At 53.0% G+C, this 17047-nt stretch overlaps 4 protein-coding genes and 1 non-coding gene across 5 annotated transcripts; 2 read left to right on the forward strand and 3 right to left on the reverse strand.

Annotated features, from left to right (window-relative positions):
- Positions 1 to 50: 50 nt before the first annotated feature.
- BDW74DRAFT_189878 (uncharacterized protein) lies at positions 51 to 880 on the reverse strand (the record flags this gene model as incomplete). Its single annotated transcript, XM_073732068.1, has 2 exons — positions 51 to 716; positions 770 to 880. 2 exons carry the CDS (start codon positions 878 to 880, stop codon positions 51 to 53), a joined length of 777 nt encoding a protein of 258 aa, XP_073577598.1.
- A 249-nt stretch (positions 881 to 1129) lies between these two features.
- BDW74DRAFT_189880 (serine hydrolase FSH) lies at positions 1130 to 2214 on the reverse strand (the record flags this gene model as incomplete). Its single annotated transcript, XM_073732069.1, has 2 exons — positions 2019 to 2214; positions 1130 to 1941 (listed from the first exon to the last, which is right to left on the reverse strand). The coding sequence occupies exons 1-2, from the start codon at positions 2080 to 2082 to the stop codon at positions 1130 to 1132; spliced, it is 876 nt and encodes a 291-aa protein (XP_073577599.1). The 5' UTR covers positions 2083 to 2214.
- Positions 2215 to 5198: 2984 nt separating this feature from the next.
- BDW74DRAFT_184297 (uncharacterized protein) lies at positions 5199 to 14832 on the forward strand (the record flags this gene model as incomplete). Its single annotated transcript, XM_073730780.1, has 9 exons — positions 5199 to 5774; positions 5870 to 7335; positions 7418 to 9623; positions 9682 to 10245; positions 10307 to 12294; positions 12689 to 12728; positions 12799 to 13407; positions 13931 to 14219; positions 14297 to 14832. 9 exons carry the CDS (start codon positions 5199 to 5201, stop codon positions 14830 to 14832), a joined length of 8274 nt encoding a protein of 2757 aa, XP_073577600.1.
- Positions 14833 to 16035: 1203 nt separating this feature from the next.
- On the forward strand, positions 16036 to 17018 carry BDW74DRAFT_164343 (uncharacterized protein). The gene is made up of 2 exons (XM_073726242.1): positions 16036 to 16509; positions 16568 to 17018. Exons 1-2 carry the CDS (start codon positions 16109 to 16111, stop codon positions 16851 to 16853), a joined length of 687 nt encoding a protein of 228 aa, XP_073577601.1. The 5' UTR covers positions 16036 to 16108; the 3' UTR covers positions 16854 to 17018.
- Positions 16934 to 17005, reverse strand: BDW74DRAFT_t215. Its single transcript has one exon. It is a non-coding gene; the product is annotated as a tRNA-Ala (tRNA).
- Positions 17019 to 17047: the final 29 nt, after the last annotated feature.

Consider the following 17047-nt stretch of genomic DNA (forward strand, 5'->3'; position numbering starts at 1 on the left):
TTGAAGCATATGTGTATTTGGTCGGGATCTACCCCTGGATAGTCGCTATATTAGTCTTGCTTTTGTCGTTTCTTCTCTGGTTGCTCGCCTTCTGGGGTCTCTGTCTCTGCCTCCTTCTTTCCACTGGCCTGCTCATCCTCTACTTCTTCATCTTCTTCATCATCGCCCTGTTCTTTTTCATTGTCCTCGTCACCCTCAGCTTCTCCCTCATCCTCGTCTTCTACCTCTTCGCCGCCGTCGTCCTCATAGTCTTCATCTTCTTCATCCATATCCTCATCCTCGTCTTCATCTCCATCATCCTTCTTGTTCTTATCTTTATCCTCTCCATCTACCTCCTCACCCTTCTTACCCCCCTTCCTCCCCTTCCCCTTAGCCCCCTTCCTATCATCACCATTCTTCTCCCCTTCCTTACTAACTTCACCCCTCTTCCTCTTCGCCTCCCCAGTATTACCGACGAACTGCTTTCCTTCCTTGGAGCCCTTCTGCTTCTTCTCCTCTGTCGCCTCCTTCTCTTCATCGCTCATTCCCTCCCACGCTTTCTTGGGCAAATACCGCTTCCGGGTCCCATCATCCTGCTTCGCCGTTCCAGATCCCTCCTTTGTCTGCCACTCCTCATCGCCCCATTTATCGAGGCTCTTTTGCTCGGGCTTTTTCTCGTCTTTGCTGGTTGTGTAGTCACCTCCACGCGCTTTGTACTCGGAGGCGGTCATTTGCGCCTGCAATTGTTAAACACTGAACGTGATTCTGAACTCGTGGCGGTGGATAGTACCTTTCTCGCAGACCATTGTCCCGGCTTCCCACCTTTATCGCCCGCCTGGACTTCTTCCTTGACTTGTTCGCGGAGTTCGGGGTCGGTATAGTTCTTCGGGTTTTGCGGCATTATGGTGGTGTAGGAGATAGATTAATGATCGTCGAGCTAAATTTATTTCAAGATTCCCAGTACCCAACGGGGATGCGATTTAATTTGAATTTCCCGAGATCGATCGGGATCGATCGAGACAAAAATGCTTCTATTTCTGTCATGATGACGGTTCTCCAGACAGCGCATATGGATGACATCATGAGTGTCGCAACCAAACCACCACCAACAACTCCAGCTCCAATCCTAACTCTATCCCAAAGACCCTCTCTAAATCCTCCTAAGCAACTCCTCAACCATGCCCCCAATCCTCTCCGAAACCGCCGACCCCCGCGGAATATCATGCCCACCCCCATGATCAAACTCGACTTTATCACTACAAAACTCCGCCAACTGCACCCCAGCCGGCCACCGCGGGTCCTTCGCGCCATAAACATGCACCGTCGGAATTGTGATGGTCGCCCAATCCGGAAACGAGGTGAAATCCAGCCCAAAAACATCGTCGCGCGGGGGACGCACACCGGGATCATGGATCAGACTATTGGCAGAAACATTCCCATCCCACAGACCAACACCCCGCTTTATAAGCGATATATCCGATGCGTATGTTGACAGACTCGTCGCGGTATTCTGGAGGAGTGCGCCCGTCGCTTTATTGATTTCTTCTGCGGCGGAGGAGATGGGAAGGCCCATGTCGCGCAGTGCGTAGAGCGGGATCCCGCCGCAGATGAAGATTGCGGCTTTGAAGGGGATCCCGTCATCCCCTCCATTCCCATTTTCATTCCGGTTTTTAGTGTTGGGTTGCTGGTGATGTTTATCGTAGGAGTGGTACAGCAGCAAACTGCCGATAAGCGAGCACCCCTGCGAGAACCCCATAATCACATCGTACGGCCCGTTCTTGGCTATATAGTCGAGGATATGTCGGTGTGCGTCGCAGAGCCCCGAGGGCGTGGTCTCGCGGTACCAGGTGTATGTTGGGGCATCAGGGTAGATGGCGCTGATCCCGGCCGCGGGCGGGGAGGGGAAGGGGGCGGAGATGAAGTCGAATGTGTAGGAAGGGGGGAGGGTGCGGCGGAAGGCTGCTGTTGTTTGGATGGAATGTTAGCAAGGAGGCTTGGGGACCTTTGGAAATGAGGGCAATAGGGAGAGTGCTCGGTACCCGTTTGAGACTTGAAGATGTGTGCGCTTGTGCCGTGGCCGTGGAGGCAGAGGATTTTCGGCATCGGGTCGCTTTGGGGCTTGTCCTGCAAGTCTTATGTGTCACCAATAGAACTATAGCAATCCGTAGAGATTGGATAGCTTCGTGTAGGTGGAGGTAGACGTTCAGCAAGGCAAGATCTCCCCGAAAAGGTTCAAGGGGTCGAAGGCGAGTTCCAAGGTCCAAGGCCAGGGTAGTTACACGTGGCGCGTTTGTACTACATAGCTGAGGGTCGGAATGCAGGATGATAAGAACAAACATTCCAGTCCCTGCTGAGGCATGCATCCAGCTAGAACAAGTAAACTAAGCCGAGCCCGGCTCCGCAGTTTTCGACTCCGTAGCCTGTCGGTTACTGTCGGGTCCGAGGGGATATGCCTGAACCGGGATCTGGACTGAGGTTCGGTCACCGAAGCCGGACGGTCTCAGCAGGGCTGAGGCTGATGTCCCGGTCCGTCTTGTAATTCCCTGCCGGATGCGTTGGCTGAATTATTTGTGAGCTTCATGAACTCTTATGAACGTAGACCATCAAACGTACCGGAACGTTTTGGTTCCTATGAAGGGAGACTCCGTGCTTGATGTCTATATTCGATATCTCGGACTTCCCTCTGGGGCTACCATATGTTGTAATTAGGCGCTCTGCCACAATACCCTGCAGGGGTGACTGGGCGGCTTACACAATTAACTCACTAACTCAAAATGGTTTTGGCTACGATGCTCACGGCGTACAGCAGAAGGCTTCGGATACTTTCAAGATTCAGCAAGACTGCTGCTGCAAGCATCCAAACTGTGACAGATATAATAATCAGTGGTTTATATTTACGCCTTTCTCCTATAGACAGCTTACTACCATTCCATTCATTGGCTAGGCCCAAATTCTCACTGCCCGTTCATTTTCCAATCCATAAACCCCCGCCACTGCCCCCCAAAAAAAGCGTTGAGGGCCAAAATTACAAAAGCATTCTCCGCTGAGGATGCGAAGGGTAATCAGTATGGTTGTTGACGCTGACAGCGCTGATTTAGGGAAACATCAGGAACAAGACAAAGGAAAAATATATTGTGTGCTGCCCGTAGGCCTCGTAAAGAGCCGAGCAGAATTGAGCATACAGAAGTTTAAGCGTGTAGGGAAGGCTCTAACCCAGGCTTTGACGGCGATGCGGTTGAAATCTATACTTAGCTAGCGATCCCTGGATTGCTGCCTCAGTCCGATGTCCAAGCTGGTGGACTGCAGAGACTGCATGTGGCGGGCTTGGGTCTGACCTTCTGATGTTGTCAGACGAGAGCGGCGCTTCTTCGGAGTTCGCCGCTAATATTGGCAATGCCATTTTGCTCGAGATGAGATGCAGGAAGGGATGTCATATAATTGTTGCTGCTCGGACGTCAAGTGCAGACGCCGGCCGGTATGCCGGAGAAGCCGCATGACATAAAAGCCAACTGATTACAGAGATGACCTAAGCAAATCCAAATGGCATAGAGGGTGATCTGCTGCTTGTATGCATCCCTCCTTTTAAAGAAAGGGACACGGTCCAGAAAACTACGAATGGCATCAATGCACCATGCTACCTGGACATGGGGCTGAACCAGACTTTGCTTTCGGATAGTAGTCTAAAGTAGTAACTGCTCTCACTAGGTCAACTGGTAAGGGTATCTACCTGCTTAAATCCCGCAAGTCCCCCGCAGGTAGAAGGCCCACCGCCCACTCTGGATTGACCGTTATGATCGGGACTGGGTGTTGCATAATGCCTCTGGCATATATACTCAGCGTCGTTTTCGCGGCGTGAATAGGACGTCCAAAATAAGCCATCGGCCTCGAGTCTTCTTGCTACCTACGAGTGTTGTTTGGGTCTAACTCGTCTTCGCCGGATGGAACGATGAACTAGCAAGAAGGCTGTCGGGAGGTTGATCTTGACACACTTATTGATCGCGTGGCAGGATTTGCTTGAGCGGAATAGTAAGGGTTCAGTCAAGATACCAATAACATTTAGTCACGTTTGTACCAAGGAATTGGTGGGCAGCCCTAATCAAAACCAACAGAATGGCCACAGTAATCTCCCATAAGCCACATAGGATTGCTGCAGTAAAAGTAACAAGTACCAGATTGTATCGAGTTTAAAATCAGGCCGTCGTAATCAAGTTTGAGGTAGTATTTCGAGGGATGTACCGGTGTAAATGTTGTACATACACCTAACCCGCGTAGTCATGCTGCAGTCCATAGCTTTTGTGACTTGTCTAGACCAACTGCTGGACATCGGGTGACTCTCTCGTACCTTAGGTAGGCCGATACCTTGGAATGGCGCAGTATCAGGCCCTTTTGGCTGAGCTTGCCTCCAGATGAACAACAGTTGAACATTGCTGGGAAGGTATTAGGACCTGTATACTTTCGCCTTCACTTACCGTATCCTCGATACTGTCCTGCTTGGCCGCTAATAAGTAGAGTTCGGCCCGAGAGTCTTTAAAAGCAATACTTTGCAGTTTTGCCAGCCTTAGTCTTATCAATGCGCTATTTTAAAAGGCATCTGAGGCGCCTCGACGGTGTCGAATCTAACACCCTTGACAGGGAGGCTGAAACATAGCGCTGTAATGGTTGGAAAGCGTAGGCGCAGATACCCTGACTGGCTTCCAAAATCCTTTGGATATCCCCGGGCCCGAGTGACCTCTTGCTATATCGGGAAAGAGCACTTGGGGCGATGTTCCAATAATTGTCGCCACATCGAGGATCTTCCGATGAGGCCAACGTGGTACTCAGTCTTAGCCATGCATCCCGGGTAACGATTTGCAGTATCTCCATGTCCCCCATCACATATTCGCTCGTCCCGTAGCCAAAGGCCCTCGTGTTCCGACCCAGGGCAAAGAAAGTGCCAGTGTCAGCCATGCAGCCCAGGTAACCACCTCAGCTGGGATAATGCCCGTCTGGACATATCAGCACGCTCGGGCCGGATCCAAGACAGTCTCACTGGTCGATAGACTCACATGTATGCCACGTGCAGAGTATAAGTAGCCATGCGGCGGTTGGTGCGGAGTGGTGTAGGGTCTCATTGAAATCATTGAAGACCACAATAATCACACTGCACGTACCCCAACTCTCTCAAGCTTGAGAATCTGCGCCCTTATTTGTTACCACATTATAATCATCACTCACCGGCCATGACGAATGATCTCAATCTCAAGGTGTACCTCTTCGGCGACGAGACCTTCCCCCTCCAACCAGGCCTGAAGACATTGCTCCACCACAGGACCAGGTCAAGTATAGTCCTGGAGGGCTTCCTGCTCAGAGCATATGATGCAATCCGCGTTTTGCTATACGAGCTGTCTCCCGCTTTGCGGGAAACCCTTCCTCGTTTCACCTGCGTCGAAGATCTGCTCCTATGGAGCTCTGGCGCTGGCGTACCACGATGTATCCCGCTTGAGATGGCCATGCGGTGCGTGTATCAAATTGGCCTATTCATGGTTGAATCAGATATTGAACACTTTCCGAGCAAGTGCTCTCGCGTCCTCGGGCACTGTACAGGCGCCCTCGTTGCGGCTGTTGTGCGCTGTAGTCGCAGCCCGCTGGCCCTGGTGCAAAGGGGTGTTGACGCTGTCGTCGTGGCTTTCCGGATAGGCCTGCTTGTGGCGGAAACCGCAGGCCGAATGACTTCAGGGGCTTCTGACCAGAGCTGGTCAATCGTCGTGCCTGGGTTGCCGGCAATTGACGCGGTTGAGAACTTCTGTAAACGAAGAGTGAGCTGTCCATGTCGATTCTCATTTCAGATCAACTCAGTTTCCCTTTGAACCATTGAGGTGATCAGGACTGACACGTTACCTCTCCAATATAGAATCCACCGCTCACCCGCCGTCCTTATATCAGCGCATATGCGCCAACCGGAGTTACCGTCAGCGGGTCGCCGACTGCGCTAGCCGACCTCGCGGCGGCGGAGGAGTTCAAAGACCTCAAATACACAACAATTCCAATCTACGGACCATATCATGCGGCTCATTTGTATTCACAACACGACGTTCACGAGATTGTCAGGACTGCCATGGCGACGAGGGCTGTAGTGGCCCAGGGTCCATTGGTGTCGGACAGTGGCCGCGACGAGGATTTCACGACGAACATGGAGCGCGCTGTTTCGGGCATCTTGCTCCAGCCAATCCGATGGGACGATATCGTCGATCAAGTGCAGACCTGGCTTCGCGAGCTTCAGCCGACGTCATTGAAGGTCGTGCCAATCGCCTCCACAGCAAATCGGTTGATCTACACTGCTCTCAGGCAGACCGAATTCAGCTCGCTTGTCCCACCACCAATCAACCCAAACCCAGCGAGTAGACCTGCATCGTCCGAACCCCCAATTTCTCCCAACCCGACCGGCAAGAAGCCGAAGCTCGCAATAATAGGTATGTCCGGGCGGTTCCCCGGTGCCAAAGACAACGACGCATTCTGGGACCTCCTGTACCAAGGGCTAGACGTCCACAAGCCAGTCCCAGCTCTCCACTGGGACGTAAAAACGCACGTTGATCCCACCGGAGTCCGCAAGAACACGAGCGCGACCCCGTTTGGATGCTGGCTCAACAATCCCGCAGAGTTTGACGCGCGGTTTTTCAACATCTCGCCGCGCGAGGCGCCCCAGATTGACCCCGCACAGCGCCTAGCATTAATGACAGCGTATGAAGCAATTGAACAAGCGGGCCTCGTGCCTGATGCAACGCCATCGACGCGACGAGACCGCGTAGGCGTGTTCTATGGCGTAACCAGCAATGACTGGATCGAAACCAACAGTGCGCAGGATATTGATACCTATTTTATCCCTGGTGGTAATAGGGCCTTCATCCCAGGCCGAATTAACTACTGCTTCCGTTTTAGTGGACCCAGTTACGCGGTTGACACTGCCTGCTCGTCTAGTTTAGCTGGGATCCATCTTGCGTGCAATGCGTTGTGGCAGAGAGATATTGATACAGCTATTGCAGGTGGCACGAATGTGCTGACAAACCCGGACTTTACCGCTGGTCTTGATAGGGGCCACTTCCTTTCTCGCACGGGGAACTGCAAGACCTTTGACGATGCGGCGGATGGGTATTGTCGGGGTGAAGGAATCGGAACTGTGATTCTAAAGCGTCTGGATGATGCGCTGAGGGACAACGATCCCATCCTAGGGGTTATTGTGGGCGCGTACACAAATCACTCGGCTGAGTCGGAATCGATTACACGCCCGCATTCGGGGGCTCAGCGTGCGATCTTCTCCAAGATCCTAAATGAGAGCGCGGTGCACCCGCACAGTGTTAGTTATGTGGAGATGCATGGGACGTAAGTGGCTCCAGTGGACGCGGATTCGATTCCAGGCTTTTCGCTCCATAAGGCCATTGCTAACATTTGATTTTGAGGTCAGTGGCACGCAGGCCGGTGACGCCGGGGAGATGAGCAGCGTCCTTGATACATTCGCACCGCCGCTATCACAGGGACCAGGAAGAGCACCACAAGACGCTCTATTTCTCGGCTCAGCAAAATCCAACATAGGCCACGGAGAAGCGGCCTCTGGCGTGTCGAGTCTGATCAAGGTGTTGTTGATGATGCAAAAGAACACGATCGTCCCGCACTGCGGCATCAAGACCAAGATCAACCGCAAGTTTCCGACCGACCTGCAAGAGCGAAATGTGCACATTGCCCTGGAGCCAACACCATGGAGGCGGAACAGTAGGGGAAGCTCCGAGAACTCCCAGCCGCGGCGGGCATTTGTCAATAACTTCAGCGCGGCTGGCGGAAACTCGGCGTTGCTGCTGGAAGATGCGCCGTGTCAAGAGTCCGGGCGTGCTGAGTCTGACTCTGAAGTCGTAGACCCGCGAGGCCTTCACGTTGTGGCCGTCTCTGCCAAAGTCGCCAACTCCTTGCAGGGGAACATTCAGTCCCTGTTGGGGTTCCTGAAAAATAGCAAGCCCAGCCTTTCGTTAGACCAGCTGTCCTACACCACGACTGCGCGTCGAGTGCATCATCCCCATAGAGCTATACTTGTCGGCTCGACGATCGAGGAGCTCTGCGCTTCTGCCCAAGCCGCCCTGGACAATGGAACTGGCATGACACGGCCGAAAAGCGCACCCAAGATTATCTTCACATACACCGGCCAGGGCGCGCAGTACCCCGGGATGGGCAAAGATTTCTTGACGCACTTCAGCCTGTTCCGCACGGAAATCAGCCGGCTTGATCAAATGGCTCAAAATATGGGCTTTCCGTCATTCCTCCCTGTCATCCAGTCCGACGAGCAGAACATTGCAGTATTCGACCCGATCGTCGTGCAGCTTTCCAGCGTCTGCCTCCAAATTGCGCTTTGCAAACTATGGGCGTCGTGGGGTATCACACCGAGTGCCGTCGTCGGCCATAGTCTGGGCGAGTACGCGGCACTGAACGCAGCAGGGGTACTCTCGGACGCAGACACGATCTACCTCGTAGGAAAGCGGGCCGAGCTCCTCCAAAAGACATGCACTCGTGACACCCATGCCATGCTTGTTGTGAGGGGCGCTGTGGATGATATTGCGTCTGTCCTCCGGGATCAGGAGTACGAAATCGCGTGCATCAACTCCCCCGTAGAGACGGTCATCGCCGGACTGAACGACCACGTCGCCGGCTGGAAAGACACGCTGACAAGAGCCGGAGTCAAGTGTACCCTCCTCCGCGTCCCCTATGCATTCCACTCGCCTCAGGTTGACCCCATTCTCGCCGAGTTTGCCAGCCTCGCAGATGGCGTTACTTTTGCTGAACCCCGGATTCCGGTTCTAAGGCCCTTAGATGGTCAGGTAGATCTGGATGATTCTTCTGACTTCACCGGCGCATATCTGGCAGCGCACGCTCGTCAACCGGTGAACATGCTCAATGTGCTGGAGGTTGCATACCGCAAGAAGCTCATCACGGATCAGACGGCTCTAATTGAGATCGGTCCGCATCCTGCTGTCTCAAGCATGGTCAAGGCTGTGCTTGGTAGCCGCAGCCAGGCCATCACGCTCCCATCCATCCAACGGGCGCGGTCCATCTGGCAAACCATCACCGCGGCGTTGAAGCAGCTCTACATCTCCGGTGCCGACATCCACTGGGCCGAGTATCACCACGATTTCAAGACGAGCCACAAGGTCATTCCGCTACCGGCATATAGCTGGGATCTGAAGGACTACTGGATGCAATACGTGAACGACTGGTCGCTGCGCAAGGGGGACCCACCGCTTACAGCGCAGACACCCTTGTTGCAGAGTACGACGATCCATAGAGTCGTTGAGGAGAGCGGAGACCATATCTCAAGAACACACATTATTGTTGAATCGGATATCGCACGGGAGGATTTGAGGCCGCTGGTGCAGGGGCATGAGGTCGATGGAATTCCGCTTTGCACGCCCTCAGTGTATGCGGACATGGCGTTAACACTGGGCCAGTATCTGCTTGAACGGTATCGCTCCAGCTCTGCGCAGCAGGGTGACCTCGTGGATGTGTCGGACATGACTATCTCCAAGGCATTGATCCTGCGAGAGGGCGCGACGACGCAGCTCCTTCAGGCGCATGCCGACGTGGTCTGGGCAAAGCAATCCGCCGAGATGAAATTCATGTCGTTCAACGTAAACCCCCATATCCATCTCGCCTGCCATAACGTATCCGTGCTAATGAGTTCCACAGAACAAGGGAGTCCTTCAAGAACATTCCCGGTGCATCGTGCGCTTCAAGGACGACACCGAAACTCAGCAATCAACCCTCCAGCGCTCCGCACCGGAAATCAAAGCCAAGATGCAGGCCCTCCGAGCCGGCATCGCAACCGAGACAACAGCCCGCTTCAACCGCCCCATGGTATACAGAATGATCCGGCCGCTGGCGCGCTTCCATGCAGACTACCGCGCAATAGACGAGGTCGTACTGAATAGCAGCACTTTGGAAGCATCGAGCCGGCTGAGCTTCGGGGGCGTGAAACGCGACGGCGACTTCCATACGCATCCGGCTATCATCGACGCGCTTACGCAGTCGTGCGGATTCACGATGAACTGCAATGATGCGACAGATTTGGATGTCGAGGTCTTTATGAATCATGGCTGGGGCTCGTTTCAAATTTTCGAGCCCATTGACTTTGAGAAGGTTTATACTACGTATACGCGTATGGAGGAGGGGAAGGATAAGTTGTGGCATGGGGACGTTTATATCTTCGATGGAGAAACAGATAAGGTTGTTGCGTATTTTGAGCAAATTGCGGTAGGTCATGTCCAGCTTTTTCGTCGGGTTTGGTTCATACTGATCTGTTTGGCTTTTGTAGATCCAGGGCGTGCCTCGTCGAGTCTTAAGGGTCATCCTTTCCCTTGAGAAGGGAGCCGGGGGCGACAGGTCCAAGAAGGCAACGCAGCCTGAACTGACTTTGCAGTCGATGAATATCAAGATCAACAAGCCACCACCACCACCATCCCGAGTTGCAAAAGCACTCGCTATAATTGCAGACGAAAGTGGGCTTGCGGTTGCGGATTTGACAGACAATACGGTCTTTGCCGATGCCGGCATCGACTCGCTGTTAAGCCTGACCATCTCCGCCCGGTTTAAAGAGGAACTGGACCTCGACGTCGACTTCAATGCATTCTCGTTCGACTACCCCACTGTCGGGGACCTCAAGGTTTTTCTAGGCGGCCAGGGCGAAACAACATCATCCAGTTCCAGCGAGAACGGGCAGAGAACGCCCGCTAGCCAAGAAACAGGGGCCACGACTCCTTCGAACATTGACTTTGATCGTGTTCTTGGGATTATTGCTGAGGAGAGCGGCATTGGGCGAGAGGAATTCACCGACGACACGAACTTTGCCGACTCTGGCGTCGACTCGCTCTTGTCGCTGGTTGTTGTGAGCCGTTTCCGAGATGAACTGGAGCTCGACATTCAGCATGAATCTCTCTTCCTGGAGTGTCCCACTGTCGCGGACCTAAGGATGATGTTGGTAGGGACGCGGGGTGTTGAGTCTCTCCCCCTTGAAACGGCCGCGCAAGAAGAGAGTTTGAATGAGATCGCTGCGGCACCAAACAACAATTGTGATGACGACAATAAGGCATTAGAGCTCACGATCCGCAGGAAAGCCGTAGACGAGCTCGTCCACAAATACACGGCCTCCTTTTCTATCCCGTCGCCCTCAGCAACTGCCAACTGCGCACCAAATCCCACCGACAAAGTGGTCCTAGTAACCGGCGGAACTGGCAGTCTCGGCGGGCACCTCATCTACCATCTTGCGCAACTCCCCTGCGTTAAGCAAGTGGTCTGTCTGAACCGCGAACACAGATCCAGCACCGACCCCTACACCCGTCAGCAAAAGGCGATGCGGGAAAAGGGAATTCGATTCCCGGAAGCTTTGAAGCCGAAGCTTCTCGTCTTGCAAACCGACAGCTCTAAGCCGTTGCTTGGCCTCTCAGAAGACGAGTACAAGAGCCTCGTGGGCTCAGTCACACATCTCATCCACAATGCCTGGCCGATGAGTGCGAAACGGCCGTTGTCCGGGTTCGAAGCCCAGTTCCAGGTCATGCAAAATTTGACGAACTTCGCCTGCGAGGTTATTGCGCATCGTGCCAGGGAGTTCAGATTCAGCTTCCAGATGGTCTCGTCCATCGGGGTAGTGGGCCGGTATAATCAAGGACTCCGTCCAGCGAATGAGACACCAGAACGGATCCACGTCCCCGAAGATTTCGTCGACATCAGCAGCGTGCTTCCAAACGGCTACGGCGAAGCAAAATGGGCCTGCGAGCGAATGATCCAGCAAACAATGCAGCAGCACCCCGACCATTTCCGCGCAATGATCGTGCGTCTGGGACAGATCGCCGGCTCCAAAACAAGCGGTTACTGGAATCCCATGGAGCACTTCGGGTTCATGATGAAGTCATCGCAGACACTGGGCGCGTTGCCCGATGTGCCCGGGAGCGTGTTCTGGACGCCCGTTAACGATGTGGCGGCGACGCTTTCGGACCTCGTGCTGGGTGATCAGGCGCCGTATCCGGTCTACCACGTCGAAAATCCGGTTGGCCAGTCCTGGAAGGATGTCAACGCAATCTTGGGCGACGCACTTGGGATCCCAGAGTCGGTCCCGTTTGACGAGTGGCTGGAGCGAGTTCGGAGGGCTCCGCAGCGCGGAAACCCGGCCGCGACGTTGATTGACTTTCTGGAGGAGACGTACTTGCGTATGGCGTGTGGGGGGTTGGTTCTGGATACGAAGCGGACCCTGGAGCATTCGGAGAGTTTGGCGGCTGTGGGTGCGGTCTCGGAGGAGGTCATTCGGAAGTATATTCACATTTGGAAGGAAATCGGGTTCTTAAATTGATGTAGTTGCAGTATGTGCTCAGTAATCGAGATAGATGAATCATAAATACGTCGAATGCAGGAGACATTGTTATTGTAAAGTGTTGTTGATAACTCTGGGTAGCTGGAGGATGACGGAGAAGGATGGGGCAGTCACTCACGTGATCAGCCTGTTACACAAACGGGTTTACAGTAAATCCGACTCCGGCCGTGTTTTGATCTCCACCAACCTAACTTGACCAAGAGTCAACTCATGGCCATAACGAGCGACCATGGTGTTATTATCGGACGTGTTCCGCTTCTTCGTTCTATCTCCGTTACACTGCATCTTCAACAGCGTATCCAGCTTGCTCCACGCACTCTAACGTGTCTGTAGCGACGGCATTCCATTCCACCGGCAGATCTCCGGGCGGGATGTGGAGAAGGCAAGGGATCCCGGACTCCACCAAAATATATAGTGGAATCTCACTAATCATCGTGCTGCAGCAGGATGCGAACACTACACCCGAAGTAAATATCCAGCTTCCCAGCCCCGTCGGATCGTTCCTCATCGTCCCTGAATGGTGGGAGAAACACGAACAGCCGGTCCCAGTCCCCAAGCTCATCGACTGGGATCCAGATACGTGCTGCCTGACAATAGAGTACCAGGAACATGGGAGTCTTCGCAGGTATTTTCGGAAAAATAAGGGCAGAATAACGCAGGAGCAGCGCCTCCGATGGGCCTTGCAAGCAGCCGAAGGAATTGCTGCCCTAAATTCCGTCGATGTGATACATTGCGACGTCTCGCCTCTCAACGTCCTGCTCGATCACAACCTTGATCTGAAAGTCGCAGATTTCGGCGGCTCGTCAGTGTCTGGCTCGGAGCCCTCGAGAATCGCCGAGGCCAGATTCAGGGATTATGACTGCACTTGCCCGCCGCGGGTTGGTGACGATACCTTCGCCCTGGGGTCCTTGCTCTATTTCATCATGACCGGGCGTTATCCTTACGAAGATAGAGGGAGCAACGAGGTGCAGGATCTCTATGCAAGCGAAAGCTTCTCTGATCTATCCAATATCACCTGCGGCTCCATCATATCACGGTGCTGGGCTCGTGATGTTTGCGCTGGGGAAGTTTGCAGCGTGTTGCGAGAGCTTGTGGGGGAAAATCCATCGTGAAGTACCTAGGTAAGGCATGATACCTGCTGTCTTATTAATCCTGGGGCTCGGAGTTATTTCTCCTCATCGAATGTTGCTTCATTGTTCAGCTGGGCTTTGTATTATTCCTCTATTTTGCCTCCCCAATAGCATGACATGATCTTTGACTAGGTTTGTTGCTAGGCTTTCTTCCAAAAATTCGGGCTTCTTTTATTGGTTTCATCATTGTGGTCACTGGTCACGTATACACCTTCTTTGAGATGTGCAGATACAAAGCAAGGTGCCTGACTACTTAGAGACCGCATCTAAGCCCCTGGGCTCTCAATCCCAATTTTTCCTACCCCATTTTTTCCTACCATATTTTGGATTATCCACGCCAAGAGCCAACATGTCAGCGTTCAACCTTCAACTCGAGCTAGACGGAGACGATCCGCATCAGGCTTATGGAGACTTTACCTACTGGAAGGGCTTCTAAGTCCTCAAGGCATACCCCGACCCGACTGTTCCAGCCGAGGCCTCACACTCGCTTCAAGAAGCCTTCGCACTTCTGTACGACATGCCCCCCAAAAAGACAACAGAACCGTCACAAGCAGAAGACAACATGTTCCCTTTAATCTGGGACATCGCAGAGAAAATCCCCCACGCGCACCGGGGCCAGGAAAGGCTCCTAGCGTTGTACAAGCGCCTTGCAGAATGCGACAGAATCGTTCATCCCGAAGACCCAGCACGGACTCTCGAGCGCGTCGAGAAATATGCGTACGCCGGCACTTACCGTAAGTCGAAGTCCACCCAATCACATTCACCTTTCCTTCATATAATACTATACACTACTAAACAACACTTATTATAGCTTGGTCCTGGAACAACGAAACCGACGCCCAACGCAGCGCCAGCAAAGTCGCCTTCTACGCGCGCCTCGAAGCAGCGGGTCTGCAAAGCCTCGCAGGTACCAGAATCTGCGCATTCCAGGACTTCCTGCAGAATTACTCGCTTGCAAGGGATGTCGCGGACCCAGATAGTGGTGCGGGCTATATAATCGCCGTCTGTGCGATGTGGATCCTGTACGACGGCGACGTGTTCTTCAGGCGTTTAGCGACGCCGGAGAACGCGCGGGGGCTTGAGGGCCTTAGAGTAGGCACAAGGTCCCTTGTTACCTTGGCGGACTGGGGAACGTGGCAGCAGGCTTTTGCGCTCTGGGCGGAGGCCGGCGGCTCTAGTCAAGAGTCGAGGGAGTTGGCGAGAAGGGCTGCGGAGCATATGGCGGCTCTTATGGATGAGGTTCAAAAGGACGAGGGGTTGAAGATTGAGCTTGAGAGTGGTAGTCAAGGTCCTGGGGATTTAAAGCGTGCGACTGGTATATTGAGGTGGTTTACTGGACGCACTTGAAGCCCTTCGTGACCACAATTGCTTGGCCTTACTACTATTTCGTCCAGTCACTTGAGCACTGGTGCATTTGCAGGTGGTAAGCTTAATGACCGTTTTTTGCTCCGTTTTTGGTGACATCTTCACTCCAGTCGCTCCTTTCTACTCATTCCAACAATCTCATTTTTTATTTCTAAATCAGTATGGGCAAATCCAAACAGAACTTTATATGACTAAGGGGGCGAATTTTTATCATTGATCTCGCAGAGGCCAATGGTGACTTTTCTTGTTTGAAAACTAATGTATTTACCTAGGTGGCCTTTCGTTTTTTTTTTTTTTTTTTATCCGTGCTTGCGTCTGCGTTGGACTTAGCCTCGCAATAGGCCCCTCAGATATCCTTTTTCCTCGTGGTGTCGAGATGCATAGATAGAATGCTGGTCGGTCTTGTATGTACTGTGATCAAGGCAGTGCATCCAGTTCTTGCTTACCCATTTACTTCCCTTCCAGTAATATTAGGCTCTCTCATTCGCTCTTCATAGTGATCATCACGCCATGGCTTGCCACATTACGAGGGATCTACAAGACGCCACGCGCTGGGCCGCTGGCTGAATCCGACGTGGTACATTATACAAATAAGGTTAGGATGACAGGGCAGGATTAAAATAGACGATGCGGATACGGCAGTCCTCTTTATTGGGATAATGCCTGTGCTCCGAACAAGTCGCCGGCAAAGTCTCCTCGTTCGCCGACTTAATCTCCAGCGCCGCCCAATGGATCTTTCCAAGCGTTATTACTCTAAGACAGGCCAAGCTGGCCATCTGCAGGGCCCTGCAGCTAAGACTTAGCTTGCTCCAATACGAGGTAGCGTCGCATCGGCTAGAGCTCGGAGAGAACTTCTCAATCACGGTAGGACCAAGTCAGGGACCCTTTGTCGGCGACCAAATCCTTCGACGACTCTTTGGTCTTCTTTGTATGTCACACAGAGAGGAGTGTCTGTAGGATTGTGGGAGACGTGGGCATAATAATTGGACACCGCAACCTCATTAATTCGTGGCAGGAGCCGGCTACATTGACCCTAACTAACTTCTCCTCTAGTGCGAGTCTTGATTCGCTCTGGGCGTCGGGCACCTGCATGCTATCGTGGCTGAGCCTCAATTCAGGGTCCTTGAGTCAGAGCCCGGCCGGTTCTTTCGCATCTGGCCTGGCTTGGACCTCTACCGTACGGTAGGCATGTGCTTCCGACCGGCATCCGCGCAGTCCGACCAGGCTGTCGCAAAGTCCAGTGGACCCAGGGACATATATGATGGCGCGATACGGCCCCCTCTGGCCCCCTCAAGCTAAATCGCTCAAGCTTTTACTTTGCTGCCTGGATCGACTGTCGCTCCACCTGTCCACCCGGGTGTCTTCTGTTAAGATATGTCCTGTGTCCTGTTTATGGGAGAAAGTGGCAGTTCTTATTTGCTGTTTATTTGACCTGCATCCACTGGCCAAGAGAAACCAAGAAGCAACAATGGCTCCAGCTATCGAAAAGGCGAAGAAGTCGCCTAGGCCGGCAACGGATTATGAGCGCTGGCTTGGAGAGGACGATCAGCAACTAGACTCCGTGCGACGATATGACAGCGATCGATCGGCGGACAATCAGAACCGTGGTCAAGACACCAAAAGGGCTGTTACCAACGAGATCAATTTCTCCTCTCTTGTGTAAGTCTCGCTGCCATCTCACCTTGCTCTAAAGAAGTACATCCTGACAGCAAATAAGGCGGAGTAATGTGCACAGCCAACTCCAGCCGAACCCTGAACCCTCCGCTTTACCAATATCATTCGACGACTCCCCTCTGTCAGGCCGCCACTATCCTCGTCCAACAGTGCCCGACTTCATTACGCTCTATGCAGCGCTCATACTAGCCATCCTCCTTATCCGAAGGCTGCATACATTCCTCAGGCGATCGCGACCAAAGGGGCAATTATCGGTGGGCAAGGCAGAAGCGCCGGGGTACACGGACGGGGAAACGACCGTAAGGACTCGTAATCAGGTTGCAAAGTGACGGAAACCACAGTCCAAGAAAAGAAACCCGTGGATTACATGTATTTAGTAGAGTAACGGGAGAGCGAAAAGCAAAAAGAATGGAGCAGCTGGGAATCGAACCCAGGACCTCTCCCATGCTAAGGGAACATTATACCACTAAACCACAGCCCCATTTGATGTTTGCTGTGTGATATTTTGATTAAATCACTGGAT

The sequence above is a fragment of the Aspergillus multicolor genome (genome assembly GCF_047715735.1).
Source record: "Aspergillus multicolor strain CBS 133.54 unplaced genomic scaffold BDW74scaffold_60, whole genome shotgun sequence".
Taxonomy (NCBI): domain Eukaryota; kingdom Fungi; phylum Ascomycota; class Eurotiomycetes; order Eurotiales; family Aspergillaceae; genus Aspergillus; species Aspergillus multicolor.